Source organism: Amblyomma americanum, chromosome 10, assembly GCF_052857255.1.
Source record: "Amblyomma americanum isolate KBUSLIRL-KWMA chromosome 10, ASM5285725v1, whole genome shotgun sequence".
Classification (NCBI taxonomy): Eukaryota; Metazoa; Arthropoda; class Arachnida; order Ixodida; family Ixodidae; genus Amblyomma; species Amblyomma americanum.
This window is the reverse complement of record NC_135506.1, coordinates 44688266-44705998: the sequence shown is the minus strand read 5'-3', so window position 1 is coordinate 44705998 and position 17733 is coordinate 44688266. Positions and strand designations below refer to the sequence as shown.

The window sequence follows — 17733 nt, the reverse complement described above, 5'->3', positions numbered from 1 at the left end:
CACATATTGTAGTTTCATTTCCTAGCAAATACTGAGCCCGAAGACGCGGGCTCGATTCCGGCCGTGGCGGCCTATTTTTGATAGAGGTGGAACACAAAGCGCCCGTGTGTTGCGCGATGTCAGGTCAGATTTAAGATGTCCACATGGTCGACATCAATCCTGAGCCCTCCACTACGGCGCCCTTCAAAGCCCATGTCGCTTCGTGACTTTAAACTACAAGTACCATGCCTATGCAATTCCTACTAAAAGCTAACCAGCCGATCCCGGAATAAGACTTGTAATAGCAACTGTGCTCCATTAGAAGCGATGCTTAGTTTATTTCTCCTGAATTGAAACGAATTTCCGATCTGCTTAAAAGCTCCTACCTGGACACAGTAGCCCTCTTTCAGGATTTCATGTATATGAACAACCGTCCTAAAGCCGCAGAGAGAAAATACTCTGCGATTAGAATAGAACTTGAGATCGTTTAGATTTTGGGATAATAAATGCACAGGATGCATGATTAAATTTTTTTAACCTTCGTGTAAATCCACGATGAAAACTATTCCTTCAGAACAGTAGATCTTTCAGAAAGAAAGCCTTACTCATATCAGCGGTTAACGATAAAACAGAAAATAGCATGCGCTTTGCAGTTCTTCCCATGCGCTTTCGTATTCCGCTAAAAGCTTTTAAGACTGCACGAAACAGGTTAAACGCCGAATTGAGGCATGAAAAAGAATCTACCTGTGAATTCTTATTTTCTGTTACCGCTGGACGTAACACAGACGACCGTCGGAGCTCTATAAACAGCATCCTTGGTTGCTAAAACGGCCGGCGTTTCCTGTAAAAAAAAAAAAAAAACTACCATGCTCGTGAGATATGTGCAACAGGTTGGCAGCACACTTTAATGAATACCTTCTTAATGTTCAGGATCGTTGCACCACCAGCTTGGTTTTACGCTTTGAAATAAAAAGCGCGGTTCAAATATTCTGAAGCCAATAAAATAATAAAAATAATACAATCAGGATGACCTTAAATATATTGTGCAGAATTATATGTTATTAATATACAAGTAAAGCAGGCAGAGTAGGTATTAGAAATTATTGGTAAGAGCCCTTTCCCACTCGTATTTATCTCTTGCTCAAAAAATGACTGTATACAGAACTTATGAAGTAGTCTAGATAATATTAAGGTATAAAAGCGATGACAGGAACTTAGTCTAGAACTACAACCTATCTGCTGGAACGAAAATTTTCTTCTGTTAATCTAATGGGCAGAACGGCACAACAAAATTAATAACGCCCAGTTAGCGTTAAGACAAATTGTATCCCAAAGCAGCTGGTCATGAGAGTTAACGGTCAATTAATGCCTTAGTAATCCGCTATCCAAAGATGACATTGTCTTCCTTAGTAACTCAGGGGACGAATTGCGAAGCCTGGTCAATGATCTAAGCAGGCAAAGGACAGTGCTAAGTCTAAACATTAATATGCAGAAAAATTAAAATAGTGTTCAACAGTGTCGGACGGTAACAGCAATTTACGACAGGAAACAAGTCTCTAGAAGTGCTAAAGGAATTAAAACATCTACTAAGGGCAAGTAGTGACCACCGATCCGGGCCACTAAAGTGAAATAACTAGAAAAAGATAGATTGGAGATCATTTGCAGGTATTTTCAGATCGCGATGGTGGTCTATCAGAATCCCTAAAAGGATGCCAACAGGCCTTATGCGCAGGGTAAATCACGAGCGGTTTATGTAATGCCACCGTCGTGCGAAAAAGCCTATGTCGGCCAAACCGGTTACGAGAGCACAAATTGTATTCCAGAACAAATATATGTGCTTAATAGCTCAATTCAGATCTTGTAAGAACTGTGCGCTGCGTTTCGACAGAGCAAAGGTTCTAGGCAAAAGCAAAGATCAAACCGCACGTGAAAAGCTGGAAGCTGGTCATATAGTGAAAAGGGGCCAAATGCGACCTCTTCTCAAGTTTGCGACGTCGATCGCAGCGCCGCTGTACATCGCCTAGCGAGATGTGTGAGCACTTTTTGGAGCATAGACCTTGGCTGAACCATTTCAGGCCATTCTTGTGAAGTGACTATCAGTATCAAATACACGATGTACTCGGACAGTGGTTGCAAAACGTTCGGGAAAGATATGAATCCTGGACTGTCGGCATTTTCTATCTGCATGCAGGAAAATGAGAGAAGACGTGGTAAAAGTCCTCAAAGCGAATTACATCTGCAGGAACGAGGATCTGTTCCACGCCATGGGAGTGCTTGACGAAATTGGCGTTAGGGCTGCGGTGCACTTTAAGCTTCTAAGTGTTAAATTTCTGACGAAATACAACATGCCACTGGTAGCAGCCCGCATGCTGATGCGAGAGTTCGGTAAGTTGCACTGAACACATTAGTTTGTGATGTGTTTTTAAAATAATTTCAGCAACGGGATTAATGAATGGCAACACTGCCCTACGCAAATATCGACCATATTATGGCGCTTATAATTTTAGACAAAAATTCATTGCTGCATTGGTAAGAACAGGTATGATAAAGACATACCAAGTTAAAAGCATTTTATTACAGTGTCATGTGTTGCAGTTTAGGTAATAAAACAATTTTCAGCACAATCGGTTGATTAACGGAGCGTAATAGAAGTACAGTCGTTTTTTGTTAGCTGACACACACCGCAGCGGTGACCATGTGACGTTAATCAAAAGGCGAGGCAGAGCAGGCGCTGTCTTTGGCTCTGCTGCTCTCAAAACTTGCGTTCTGACGCTAGAACTTGTTTCCGCTAATCACTCGCCGATACAAGGCTGCATCAATGCAAAGATCTAGACCTATGAATGATATTTCTGCACGCGAAACTCACAAAGATATGGTTTTTCCGAGAAGGATGCCTGCCTGGTCATAAACTGTGTATTGGGCACTCGCGACAGCCTACATAACACGGCAACCTCCTGTCACCTTCAAACTATTATGTTTCAAGTACGTATGGCTTGTTTGGTAAAATTGCACTTTCGTTTTGCCCGCTTTTGATTCTGGTTAGCTGTTTCGGCAGTGAATACTTTTTTTTTTCTTTTTCCGAGTTCTTTAACATCGCTCACTGTGGCAATAGCTTTACTCGACCTCGTAAACCACACAGGGTTCAGTGTGGTTTACCGAACGATGTGTTGGCTCTTCCTTTTTTATCGAAAAGCTTCGCTTGGGTGTATACACAAAATAAACTGGGCACAGGAATGTATAATCACAAAAAGGGAAGAAAATAACGCTGGCTTTACTAAGAATCATTAATTATCCAGACTAAAGCGTATGCACTTAACCCCAATGACAGATATCTGCCTCCAATCTACGCAAGATGACTGGCTTTGTTCATACGCCGTGCTTAAAAACAAGCAATACTACGTTTTTCCACATTGTGATCAAAGATCCCGTGGGGGCTGAAACGTCTTTCCGTCTCCATTCCTTTGGTCGGCGCCATCTACAATCTTCGTGAGGTACAACCAGTCCATACTGCTGAGTACACACAGGCAGACTCATTCACAGTCAACATATTAATGAGACCTGTCTCTGGAGAATTAAAGACAGTTTAATCGCTCGCACACCAAATCCGGCCCATTCCTAATGCTCGAAACACGCTGAAGGAAGAGGAATGATGTTCAAACGGCGGCGTCCTCCAGCCAAGCTCAAGTGGCGGGAACGCGGCCCAGAGTTGGGCTTTCCATCGCCCAGAGAAGACGTAGGCTGTCGCAACTCTAGAGGTGTCACTGGCGGTGGGCAGTTCAGTTACTGTGTTGTAACTCTAAATACCGGGGAGCAGTGGGCAGTCGCAAAGAGCTATCACCTTGTCAAGTCGAGAGAAATTTTATAGTTCTTTTTGGAATGGTATGTTGCGCACTTGAGGCTTCATGAAAACGTGCTTCATGCCTCGTTGCACAACAGGGTATAAATTCTTTGACGAGAAATTTACGCGCCGTCGCATAAAAAACATGAATGTGTGTAGCTGAAGCGGTGTTGTGCCATTGAAACAGCCAACAAACATGACCCATTGTCGAAACAAAGTATGCAATTAATTTCACTTTCATGAGATTGAATCAAGAGGCGAACGAAATATGGATCTCGCGGTAATATTTTACTTCCAGAGTGCTTCATAAAGCAATCCATCAAGAGTCTGCATGTGTCAGTTTTTTTGACATGTGTCATCTGTCAAACGCTGCCAGTCTAACGTTCAAGAACTGCTACTCATGATATGCTTTAGCGGTTTTAAGAACTGTCCTCCCAACGCGTGGTCAAAATGACCACGCTGTTATCCCTCTTTACTGCAAAAACAAATTATGTTATCAAGATATACTCAATCTGGATAGTATGATAAATGCAGTTCGAGTGGATACCACTTTAGGAAGATTTTCTTTTCATTGAACTTAAACTGGATCCTCCACAGGACGCCTGGAAGTCTGTTTTGAAATAACTTCTGCACACTAGCTAGAAATTCTGTTTCACCAAATATTTTGAAATGCACTCGTTATTAACCTGCATGCGTACTGCCTTCGATTAAGAATGGACCAATGTAGTGGACGTGGTCTGAACTTTCTCCCCGAAAGTTCCGGCACGGCAATGCTGAATCATCGCGGATCTTGTGAACATTTAGAGCGCCTTTAATTAATAGTTCGGAAGAGGGCTCTATACAGCTATTTTTATGCAGGCTTTATTTAGAAACGACCGAATGCACCACGTGCACGCTTGCCTTACTTTCAGTCTGAGAAAAATGTGCAGAAAGATGAGGCTTTCGAAGAAAATGAGACAAGTGCTGAAGCAGAGAGTGCATTGAGGTGTTCATTGATGTGAGAAGCCGTTGAATGCCAGCCAACCTACAGTTTCGGTAGAAAAGTTCTTAAAAAACACAGCAATTCTCCCACTTTACGAAGTTGGCAATGGTTACTGCAAACTTTGAAGAGAAACTTACTCGATTTTATATAGAAAGTAGGCAAATAATGCACGAAGGTTTTATTATTGTGATTGTTGCACTAAAAAAGATTAAAATGATTAAATTTTTATGGGGTTCACAAATTACATTAAGTGCCTGCGTGTCATTTGAAATAACCGAAATTTCAGTTGAGACAACAGTTTCTCAACGTCTAGTCAAGTTCAGTCGTGGTAGTTCCCTATTTGAATATCGTTATTAAAGTTGTGCGCGTGCATGTTATTGACAGTGTGCTTAAATGTGCCTGAAGGAAAGAATGCACCAAAGTTTTCGATTCAGGCCATAATGCATGCATCTTGACTAAGGAGAGACGTAAAAACGCCCAGAAAATGAGGAGGAAAAACAAGGAATGGCAAGATTAATGGGAGAAGAAGGTTGTGTTCTACTGTGTACCGAAGAAAGGGGATGAAGAGATGTGAAGGTTAAGGAGGCCACTACGACTCCAGGTAGTGAACAATAAACGGGGGGCCTCGATAATTGCTCTCTGTTTGGCGCACGAAGTTTCCGTTATCTAAATTTCTTGAAGCTCCAAAATATTCGCTCGGCGTTGCTAATACCTGCGGTATATCCTATCGTATGTGTCCGCAAAGGCCCCGGGTCAGAGAGGACCTCTGAAGAGGCTGAAGCTTCGCAGCAAAGGTGAGCTTATCATGTTCTAAAATATTTGAAAAATTTCTCAGTCGCTCTTTCCGGACATAAATCAATACTGTATTCACTTCAGCGCCCACTAAAAGGTAGTAATAGATGGGACGAACTTACGCTCCGCAGTAACATGTATGGCAGCGACAGCTCCAGTCTCCGCGACGTGAGAGAGAAAAATATTCAAAACGAAATCTATAAAATACCATACGACGACAATCTCGCAGCGCTGTAAACTTCTGTCAAACCAGCGCTCTTGCGCACTTATTGTTGCCGATCGACATTTCCCACCAGAACTTGGTCTCTTTGTGCTTCAATATGCATCATAATGCATATCGTAATTAACAATGCATAATTCATTTTTCATCAGCATAATCGTTCGCCGTCATACCTCCTTTTTATAACCTGAAGTCTTGCTATTACCTACTTGATTAAGCTGAGAGTATCAAATTATAATGTGCAGACGAAAGTTGCTGAAGATCATTAGTATGTGTAGTAGACCGATGTCGATGAAATAAGTATGAATCATAGACTCAATAGTGGTAGCCACAGGTTCCATCATAACACGACTGACGCGCCACGCGCCGCAATTTCAAATGGATTTCTAACAGTAAGGGAACACATGTAATTTCCATTTCAATTTCGTAACGTAACATTCAGAAAGCATTTGCACTTTCTTTGGGGGACTCTTGGGACCTCATGCTCAAACATAGGCTAGACCTGTCATGTTTCACTCTGTAAACGAAATAACCCCTTGCATAGACCCGAAAATCCCAATTTCTAGCACTCTTTTCCCGCGTTCGTTTTCGGAAGCCCACAAATTTGGAAAAAAAAAACGACAAAGTTTCACCTCTGAAAATTTCCTTAAAACCCGCGATTGTTGTTTTTTGCAAACTTCCACACCTATATTTCTCTGAAGAAAATGGAAATTCCCCGTATGGAGAATGACTGGGGTGGACAGAATAAAGAAGAGTGGTCCTGGGAGACGTCAGCAAGTTCCTGAGATATTGGCAATGGAAATCATGAGTAGATAGGACGTGACGCTTTTTCTAGGGACCACGACTTCATTATTACTAGCTTTCGATGAGGTAAGAGCTACTCGGCTTTTCTCAAGCAGTTTATTTCCTGTTGTCGACAAAAACAATTTCCTCTAGAATATTCGCCTCATCTAGCTCAGGCGTCTCCAGAATTGCAGGCCAAAGCTTAGGGTAGTTACATAGTGCCCACATCGCAGACGCATAGAGCAGTTCTAAGCTACATTGAAAGAGCAGCAGCGTGCTTCTGACAGTAAATTAAACGCTGGTTGAATGTATAAACAGCTCTCGTGTGAGCGTGAGCTTGAACGCACGAAATGACGCGAAAGCTGCGCCTTTCAAACCCCTACGAAGCCTGCCATCAAACACATAGCATTATCAGCCCTCCACGACATTTCTGCACACAGGACACTTAAATAAAAGCATCGGTGCGTATGTATTAGACGTGGTCCCTCAAATTGTTTCGCAGAGAACCTTACCATAGAATGCTGGGACTCACTGCTCTTAGTTGCCACTTCTTTAAAAAGCATTTCCACATCTTGTCGCTCCCGTCGCTTCCTTTCTGGAGTCTGGCGAAAATAACGAAGCACCGACCAAAAGGTGTTGTCAAGATGGAAGGACGTTTCGACTTCCACACGGAAGTCTTGTTCACTGGAGTGCAAGGACTCAATAAGGCACCTTCAGAACCAAGCCTTTTTTGCCCGTCGCCGCCTTGAACACCAATGTCCGAACGAGTTCGTCAGCATCCAGTTGCACGCGAACTTCGTAGCTAGTCTACAGTCTGGTCAGCGTGAGCGCACACACAAAGAGAAGCTAATCAGACTGCTACCTGGCCGTAAAGGGAGTCCGGCCAACAGACCTACACCCACCTTCCACAATCTGTCTTCAGTGTGAACAAGACTTCCGTGTGGAAGTCGAAACGTCCTCCCATCTTGACACCTTTTGGTCGGCGCTTCGTTATTTTTGCCAAAGTATTCACCCGACCAGACGAGATTTCGTCGAACCTTAGATTTCTTTCTGGAGTCTGTTGACACCTGCATTCGGGCTTACATTATGTACATAAAGAAGGCCGTATACTGCCTTCTACTTATGCGAGCGTGAGCGTAAATAAAAGGGAGGAACGCGGGACGGTGGACACCGCAGAGCCCCCTGGCTTACTGACTACCAGCTGCAGTTGTAAAATGACTGCACTGGAAAGAACTAAATAAAATACGTGAGATAGCTATTATCGAAATTTTCATCGAAATTATCTCACTCTGTGCCTTTTCGCTTCTCCCTTCTTCACCAAGGAAACTGAGAGATGACGTACGCAAAGCTCTGGCTGAGAATTGGATCTACGGAGACGAGGAGCTCTGGAAAGCCATGGATGTCCTTCAAGAGCTCGGCGTGAAAGACATGGAGCACTTGAAGCAATTCACGGCAGAACAGTTTATCTCAGAAGGGATGCCTACTGTGACAGCACACATACTTAATAATTTCGGTAAGTTGGCCAATATCGCTAATTGACAGAATATTGTTTGTGTTAAATGCATGCCCGGAAGCGGGCACACTGGGTGAGGGAACAAACACGGGTTAATGACATCCTAGTCGAAATCAAGAGAAAGAAATGGGCTTGGGCAGGGAATGTGATGCGAAGGCAAGATAACCGCTGGTCCTTAAGGGTAACGGAGTGGATTCCAAGAGAAAGTAAGCGTAGCAGGGGGCGGCAGAAGGTTAGGTTGGCGGATGAGATTAGGTTTGCAGGCAAAGGTTGGATGCAGCTGGCAAAGGATAGGGTTAATTGGAGAGACATGGAAGAGGCCTTTGCCCTGCAGTGGGTGTAGTAAGGCTGATGATGATGATGATGATGTAAAAACTCTCTCTTAAAATATGCTGCAGACCTTGATGATTTATATGAAACTCTAGAGCTCATACATTTATTATAGAAGTACTAAAGCAGACAGGTAGCCTCTACATCTGTCGGCTCCTGCATATTTATCGGTGCCAGAGTGTGCACTAAAGTCTTTAGTAGTAAATTGTGATGAATTTTATTTTGGCACCAAATCTGCGCAGTGCAACATTATAACACTGTAGACATTTGTTGTTCCGCGTGTCGCTTCACGCAAAATCCGTTCGAATTATCCGAACATAAAATTAAAAATTGCAGTTGCAATGTGAAGCGGTAATTACATGCTAGCATTACAAATAGCCAGCAAGGCCAAAACTCGGATCAACAGAATATTTCTGAATTTCAAACTCACACATCAGAGATGGCTTGAAGAACGATGCCCATCTGGTGATAAATTCTGTATGGAAAATCGCGATATCATTAGGCCCGTTAGACAATTTAAGGAAAGGAAATGACGCGTCTGACATTTCTCGATGGACACCCGAACCGGGCCTTAAGGGGAGGAAAATGAAATGAAAATTGGTTTTAAGGAAAGTAAATTGGTTTGGTTGGTTTTTTGGGAAAGGAAATGGCGCAGTATTTGTCTCACATATAAGCGGCCACCTGAACCGCGCCGTAAGAGAAGCGATAAAGGAGGGAGTGAAAGTAGAAAGGAAGAAAGAGGTGCCGTATTGGAGGTCTCCAGAATAATTCCGACCACCTGGGGATCTTTAACGTGCAGTGACATCGCACAGCACAAGGGCTCTTTAGCGTTTCGCCTCCATCGAAACGCGGCCGCCGTGGTCGGGTTCCAACCTGGCAAATCCGCATGAGTAGCCGAGCGCCCTAACCACCGAGCCGCCACAGGAAATAAGGCCAGTCTCACATTTCTCGGTGGACACACGCACCGCGCCGTAAGGGAAGGAAAAACCAGCCCCATATTCATAAGACACGCCTTCATTCCATGGCAGATGCCGGGGCTAGCAAATATCTTTTCCTTCCTTTTTACTATTATTTTTAATAAAACCACTACCACCACCACCAAGCCTTCATTCCGAACCATCGAGGTGGCGTGGCGGTGTGGTTAGCGTGCTTGTCTCGCACGCTGGAGGCCCTGGTTCGATTCCCCTATTGATTTATTTATTAATGCATCTGGGACATTTAGCTCACGGCCACCGCTGCCGACGACATCAGCTTTTGTGCGACACGGGGCCCTTAATGGCGTTAAAAAAGGGTCGAAGAATCCGGATGGTTGACTTTACACACAATTATCAAGGAGCGCGCATTGTACAGCGAGTGAGTGTAGCAATTTTTTTCTCCGTTCCCTGCCGCGTTGAGTGAACAAGCTAGCTGCCTTTTATTTACTATCGGTGATCTGCGACTGTAGCACCCGCCTTCTGTCACTGAAAAGCTGTGTGTAGTTGCGTAGAATATTTGTCTTATTGAAGTACACCTCCGGACTTTACGGTGGAGAAAAAGAGTATCTCAACTATTGTTACTATTTCTTTGAGTCCATTGGGCAAATCAAACCCTTTGCAGTGGGATCCGAAGCGCAACTAAACTTGTAGCTGAATTTTCCTTCTGTCGCATTGGTCGCGTTCCATTTCGCGGGGAAGAGCAATAGTGCCACTGGAGGTTTTCCTGCAGCAACCGCAACGCAGTGGCATCCTACCGCCTCGCACAGTCGCAACCGAACCGACCTCCGCTTCCGGCGTTTGACCAATCAGGCGTGGCCGCTGCGGAAGATTGTGACGCTTTCTACTATGACAGAAACTCGGAATACGGCCCCAGATTTTCCTACACAGCAATATGAAACTAGACAGCTCAAGGAACTGAAGCCCATTTATACTATGCCCATTGAATTCTTACATAATAAATTACAGTTTGTACACTAGGCACTTAATCGTAACCGGCACCGAAATACTCGGTCATGTCCTTTAGGATCGCGCAGTGCACGAATTAATAACGCCTGCTAATAAGGCGCCAATTAAAATACCCTCGCCAGACTGTTGTGGTACAAGACAGAGAGGTTGTCCAACAGGAGATCGATAGATCACAGTGTGGAGGCAAATTTTTTTCCGTCATCATCATCATCATCATCATTTGAAACTTCCTTTGAAACAAAAAGTGATAGGCCCGGAAAAATGGCGTCACAGATACTGACACAGAAAATTCAATGGAAAGTCTTCCCAGTGCTTGTGTTCAACATCTTCCTGGCTTCGTTCTGCCGTGTGGAGCTTATCAAAATGTTTTCAGTTGACTAGAGCGATGTTGACTCATCTTAGGGATAAGTTTTCCCACTTCACACTGGGATGCTGACAGTCGCATTAATAGAGTAGTTGTGTTAGAGTGCGAAACATATTGATCACTTATGTGACAGGGTACAAAATATGAATTATTCTTATATTAACTCTAGCAATGCGGCACTGTTCTGCGAGATGTACAAGGCCACTGGTAGAAAGGACCTTCCTACGCCGAGTGGGTTTGAGTTTTTGTTTGTCAGTGACAACGCAAATCATTAGAATGCCTTGTTCCTGCTGGGCTTTAAGGCCGTCCGTGAGCCCCAGTGAACTCTTCTAAGCTTCTGAGCCTTGTATTTCTGCCAGTGCCATGATAAGTGTGCCAATTTGATTCGTCGGCCCCATTTCAAGGCTTCGAAATATGTTTTCAAAACACCGCATGTGCAGCTGCCCCCAATCCAGTTTCCGGGCAGAGATGTCTGGACGTCTTGTTTCAAGAATAACTTCACGAGCTCTTTGTTCATGTAGAAAATCTGCATCATCTCTAAGGCACGACATGGCGCCTTTCAACCGATTTACGACAGTTGCTACCTTAACTGGAGCAATTGTATGGAGGTACGCTAATGTACAGTCCGCTATCTCGTACACCTGACAGTGAAGATACTTTTTATGGAAACCACTACTAAAATTAAAGCTGTAGAAACTGCGACGACTAAACAGTACTGGTGCTCAAAATATCTCAATGCTATTATTCCGCACTTTGTGGCTGGCTAACAACTTGGCAATATTTCGTGGAAAAATTCAAAAATTGGTTTTTGAGGAAAGCCCCGCCGCGGTGGCTCAGTGGTTAGGGCGCTCGGCTACTGATCCGGAATTCCCGGGTTCGAACCCGACCGCGGCGGCTGCGTTTTTACGGAGGCAAAACGCTAAGGCGCCCGTGTGCCGTGCGATGTCAGTGCACGTTAAAGATCCCCAGGTGGTCGAAATTATTCCGGAGCCCTCCACTACGGCACCTCTTTCTAGCTTTGTTCTTTCACTTCCTCCTTTATCCCTTCCCCTAAGGTGCGGTTCAGCTGTCCAACGATATATGAGACAGATACTGCGCCATTTCCTTTTCCCAGAAACCAACCAACCACCATCGCACAGCGCATGGGCGCCTTTGCGTTTCGCCTCCATCGAAACGCTGCCGCCGCGGTCGGATTCGAACCCGGGTACTCCGGCTCTGTAGCCAAACGCGCTAACCACTGAGCCACCGAGGCGGGCATCGTGAGGCACCGCGGTTCGGTTATTCTGCTGTTGGTGATGTCCATAAAGGTAACGATGTCTGCAAAGGCGGGGGATCAGTGGATATGGCGTCTGGCTCCCCTGTATGAATTTGCTGCTTTGATTCCGGTCATAACGACAGTATTTTGATGCGGCGTACACATACGAAAGCCTGTGTAGTTGCAATAATAATGCGAAAGAATTATATGGCTCATCCAACACGAAAACCGGTGTCGGCGTTGCCCAGCAGCGGTGGTCCCAAAAATCCCAGATGACGCCGCCTTGGTAAAGGAAAATAAAATTTCTGCCGAAGGTGCGACAAACTTAACTTGGAAGTTACAGATTGCGAGGCGAGCAACCAATAGGCCACAAAACCATGTTGCTTTTTGAGTAACAAAAGTGAACCTAGTGTACGCGTTGCGTTACAACTACTGTATGCTAATCAGTAGGTGTATTATTAGAAAGGAAGAGAAAAAATATGAAATAATAAAAATTTAAAGGGAATAAATATAGAAACATTGTTTTGGCTTCGAAAGCACGTAAGTAGCCTTAAGCGCCCCCCCCCCCCCCTCCAATATTTTTTACCTAAGAATAATACCATGCAAGCCCGGCTGCTGAGCTGAATGACGCGGATTCGATCCCGGCCGCGGCAGCTGGATTTCAATGGGGGCTAAATGCTGGATGTTCATGTACTGGGCTTTTTCAGTGCACGTTATAGAACCCTAGATGGTCGAAACTATCCGGAGCTCTACCAGACGGCCCCACTCATGGCCTAAATCGCTTTGGGATATTAAGCCCCTTAAAGAAACAAACAAAAAGAATGCCATGCAATGAAAATAATCGAGAGAACTGTGACATTGCGCCTCTCATCCTCCACAGGATTGTTGTGGCGCGAAGAAAATTTGATAGCCACAATTCTTTTTGAACACAAATATTGTGCTCGCGTTGATAATATCATATAGCACATTTTGCATATATTTGTACAGAGCCGAAGGCGGCGAGCGACACTGAAGATCGTGCGACGCCTAATGAAAGGTGAGGATATCATCCTTCATGAACAGTTCAGATCATTGGCGAGAACAGTTTTAAATAAAAATAATAATAGCTCAAAACAAATGCCTCTTCAAATTTTAATGATTATTGAACACTTACGTAACACCGCAACCTCCATCGTAGGAACACACTTGGCTAGCTGAAAATACTATAAAGGCAATGTCTATAGCACCATCCGTTGGTGATACTCCTGCCCATCGCACACTGTCAGATTGCCCGTCCTCGGCACCTAACGTTGCAGTTCGGCTCTTCAGCAGTTCTGCGTCTGTGTCTATGATCCTGTAGGTTTAGCCGTCGGCACATGCGTTTGCATTTTCACCAAATAGCATTCAGAGCAGAGTTATGTGTTCTGTCATTAGAAAATGTTTAGAAAATGACCAGTACATGTAGCGGATCGGCGAGGATGAATGAAGGACGAATCGCAGATTAGGGCAGCTGTATATTCTGTGCCTAGTCGATTCATACGGCGCGCGGAGTACAGTTTCGAATTGCTGTAACGACTGTTGAAGCTGCGCACTGTCATTAATGGTATACCCAGTTATTAAATTAGAATAGATTTTTTCCTCAAAAGCCATGAAAGACAGGCGGGTACGGTCTGTGCAGATTGCTGGTAGGTCAAGGCGCACCTCATGTACCTTGGAATGAATACAAGAAAAATGAACTAATACAACAAAACATTTTATTTATAAATCTAGGGCATAAGATTACATTGCCAGATTGAAGGCATTCAGCATTCAAGGGGGGTTGACTTCATAAAATTCCTTAATGAGCATCCTGTTTTGACATTTCGAACGCACAAAATACATTTATTCTGTTAAAATGGCTGTCCCGCGTTTAATACTGATAAAATTACGTCGTTGTGTCTGGTGTCCTTACGGCAGTCAGACAAATCACACCAAAATCTCAACTATACCGAAATACGTTAACGGCACTCGCACCTCACTCAAATGACATTTTATCAATCTGCAACGCGAAAAGCCAACTTGAAGAGCTTTTAAAACCTTCCTTTGCGTTGAATATCTCAAGCCACGATGCCTACTTTTCAGATTGGGTTCGTCTTCGGTTGTGACGACCTTCAATTTCGCAATATAATCCTGCTCTTTATAACCTAAAATAAATAGTTGTATATTTTAGTTAATTATTCGTGTTTTAGTGCACTTTGTCAAGTACATAATGTTCGCCTTAGCCTGATACGAATCTAAAGAGACCGCAATAAAGGAAGTTTCATGGCTTTTTAAAGAAAATGTGCATTGAATAACTGAAAAACCCCGGCAAATACGACGTAGTAACCAAGGAATGGTACACAGATTATAACATAGCCGAAGTAGTCATCACCTTAATGGTAAAGATAATGCAGGCAAAGAATTTAATATAGCGGCGGTAATGAAAGGGTCAGTCAAGGAAGCTTTCAAGCAATGCAAAGATAATTACCGGCAGGTGGATCAAGTAACTAACCGCAGCTGTGTTGAAGGACGCTGAGGACGTCGCATTACAAAAACTTGCTACCCTGTAACGTATCTTCGTCTTGGTCGCAGCGTTGTAGTGATGTAGACTCGAAAGCATCCCACGAGAAACAGAAATATCCCGAGGAAAAGCATCTGAAACCGTTCCGCTTACATTCTGATCATAAGTATTCTCGTCTTTCGCCCTCTTGATGTGTCCTCCGAAGACTTCTGAAGAAGACCTGTGTTGCGTATGACTTATTATTTCTGTTTGCTTATTTTAGACTTCCTTTCCTCAAACCTCTAGCAGATGTTTGAGATGTTATCTGTGGTCTTTCGCCTTTCTTTAGTCGAGCTTTGCGTCCCGTGTTCTAAAATTTTTTAATATTTTGTGCACTCCCAGTGCATTGAATTTATCAGAACATGCGACCACGATTCTTGGTTTCTTCAACCGGATAGAGCAGATTATGTCCTTACACATCGAAAGGGCTGATGAATGCACTGATATATGCAGTCTCCTCTTTGAGTGCCACTTGCCAGTAAAGCTTACAGAGACCATTTTGGCATAAAGCTTTTTTATTAGCGATCACATTAACGCGGAGCACAGAGGCAAAAGGATAGGTTCGATTATTTCTTGGTTGCGCCATTACTTCTGTGCAGGATAATAAATCTGCCCTTTTTCCGCACAAAACTGGAGGGTGGCACAAGTAATGGTGTTGGTGAAGTGGCAGTACTTCCTTTCTATGTACTGTACTTCGTCTTTAAGCCAAAATTATCGTGCCTGAGGCACCGTTGCTACTTTATGGAGATGCTCTTGTCTGAAAACTTCTGCTGTTAGAGAGGCTATATAACAATCGGTTGGGATGAAAAAATCTATATGTTGCTCATTTTAGAGAGCCGAGTATCCGCCCCGGACTTGATGAAGTTGAAGTGACCATCAGACACCCAGATTATCTTAGCTAAACGCCATCTTCGTAAATTTCGCGTTCGCTTAAGTACTCCCATTATATTAATAGCTGCAGCCATCGTAACGGTAAGCCTGAGCTCGCATTCCAAAACATGGAACTACGTGTCTACATCAACCCAGCGTTCTCCAGCATTGACAAGACCAGATCCGGAGCCTTCTTCGCACTTACAGGCACTGTTTTTCTTCCTCAACAAATGTCCGGCAAACATCTGTTGCAAGACGTTGCATTATAACCATGAAAGGCACCCGACCCCTGCGCCAAAGCCCCTACTGTGTCTTGCGCGACCACCTAGCCATCCGGGACCAAGCGTAGGAAATGCTGCGCGACAATGTAATTCAGCCATCGAAGAGGCCCTGGGCAGCACCGGGCTTCCTACTAAAGAAGAAGGACGGCAGTGTCCGGTTTTGCGTCGATTACCGCCAAATGAACAACGTTACGACGAGAAATGTCTAACCTCTGCCGGGCATCGACGATACCTTAGACCACATTTGAGACCGCAAATACTTTTCGTCCATGGACCTAAAAACGGGTATTGTCAAATCGAGGTCGACGAAATGGAACATGCAAAGACCGTCTTCACCACACCCGACGGTCTTTGCGAGTTCAAGGTAATGCCTTTGGACTCTGTTCCGCACTAGCAATGCTTCAGTGCGTAGTGAACACACTGTACTGGCAGGCCTCACGTGGCAAATTTGTCACGTATACTTAGATAACGTCGTCATCTTTTCCTCGACCTTTGACGGCCATATAAAAAGGCTTCTAACTGCGCTAGAGGCAATCAAGTCATCAGGGCTCTCCCTGTAACCACCAGAGGAGGAGGAGGAAGAGGAAAGGCAGAGAGGTTTACCGGAAGAGTAAATCGGTTTGCTGGCCTGCACGGGGCGGGGGGGGGGGGGGGGGGGGGGTAAGGGGTAAGGGGATAGAAATGTGAAGGAGAAAAGAGAGGAACAGAAAAATGAAATCGGTATGCAAAGTCAGCAAGTGTTCGGTAACGTCACAGCCTATTGTGCGGGCCACATGTTCTCAAGAAGCGGCGCAGTGGTTTGGAAGACTTCACTGCCGACAGTCGCCGCGGCCAGTAGCCGAGAATCTTCATTTTCTTCAGTGGACGTGGATCTAGATGTTCCAGCGCACAGAGAGAGTCTCTCTTTCAGTCGTGCAGGCACGGCATTCACAAAGAATGTGGGCTGCACTCTCGTCTCAACCACAAAAGGCTGTCAGCCATACCGATTAAGAAGCACTAATGGTTGGTGAAAGCAACACTAAGCCACCGGCGGCACAGCAAGGTTTCTCTACGTTGTGGTAGGCCGGATGGAAGCTGGAGCTTCAGATCACGCTCCAGGAAATTTAAACGTGAATTCGAAAATTGGCCTTAATTCCACGAGGCAAGTGTGCTCTCCAGCGCAAGTGTGCGGGGCCTGCCCGTTGCGTATGATCTCGAAAAGAGGATCGGCACATGATCGCCGTTGTGCTAAACAGTTTGCGAGACCTCGTGAGGGCGGTGATTCCCTGCTATGCCACTGTGTCCTGGTAGCCATTGGTAGATAATGTCGGGCCCTTTATTGACGCCAAGGTGATGTAGATGTCAGATTTCCGCGACCAGTTGTTCATGCGCTCCACGGCGAAGAGCAGCTTGTGAGCCTTGGAGGGCTGCTTTGAAATCGGTGAAAATAGACCGCTGTTGAGGGCCCTGCTGCTTTGGCGACACAAAGAGCGGTGAGTTGTGCACCCGTCGAAGAAGTCTGACGAGCTATCCCAACTCTGATTTCTGTAGCCCTTGTGGGGATCACCTCGGAACCCTGAAGAACTGAAGGGTTAACCGTGCCGTCGGTGTAGACGTGCACCCGGCTTGCTCGGTGTGCATAGAAATATTCAAGAGTGACATTTTTAGTTCTGTTGATGACAAATAAATTCTCTTCATGATGCCAGGTTTTGAAAGAACAGGGGGTTTGTGAAGGCTGCAAAGTGGAGAGGACGGTCCAGAGGAGGGTGTAAACTGGGACGGCAGGATGGCGCGATATGCATAAATGGGATTTGTAAACGATGTGCGCGGCCTGTTAATGGGAAGACTGGCAGGATGGTGAGAAGAAACCCGGGAGATCTGTCGAAAATATGCCCTCAATGCGTCGACTCTTAGGTGGGTAGTAATTGGTGCTTTTGGGCTATGAGTATGGTTGCGGCCGTACAGGAACATTTTGGCAATCCTAGGCAGGTCCGAAGCGCTTGAGCTTGAACTCCTTGTATACTTCGTATGTTGGTTTTTGTGGTGTTTC

General features: G+C 44.8%; 1 protein-coding gene across 1 annotated transcript in view; it reads left to right on the top strand.

Moving 5' to 3' along the window:
* LOC144107602 (uncharacterized) overlaps positions 1-17733 on the top strand; it is a 49262-nt gene that overhangs the window by 6529 nt on the left and 25000 nt on the right. The window contains exons 2-5 of the mRNA XM_077640701.1: positions 2171-2364; positions 5545-5593; positions 7917-8107; positions 12984-13032. Coding sequence (XP_077496827.1) covers positions 2171-2364; positions 5545-5593; positions 7917-8107; positions 12984-13032 — 483 coding nt within the window. The remainder of the gene's footprint in view (positions 1-2170; positions 2365-5544; positions 5594-7916; positions 8108-12983; positions 13033-17733) is intronic.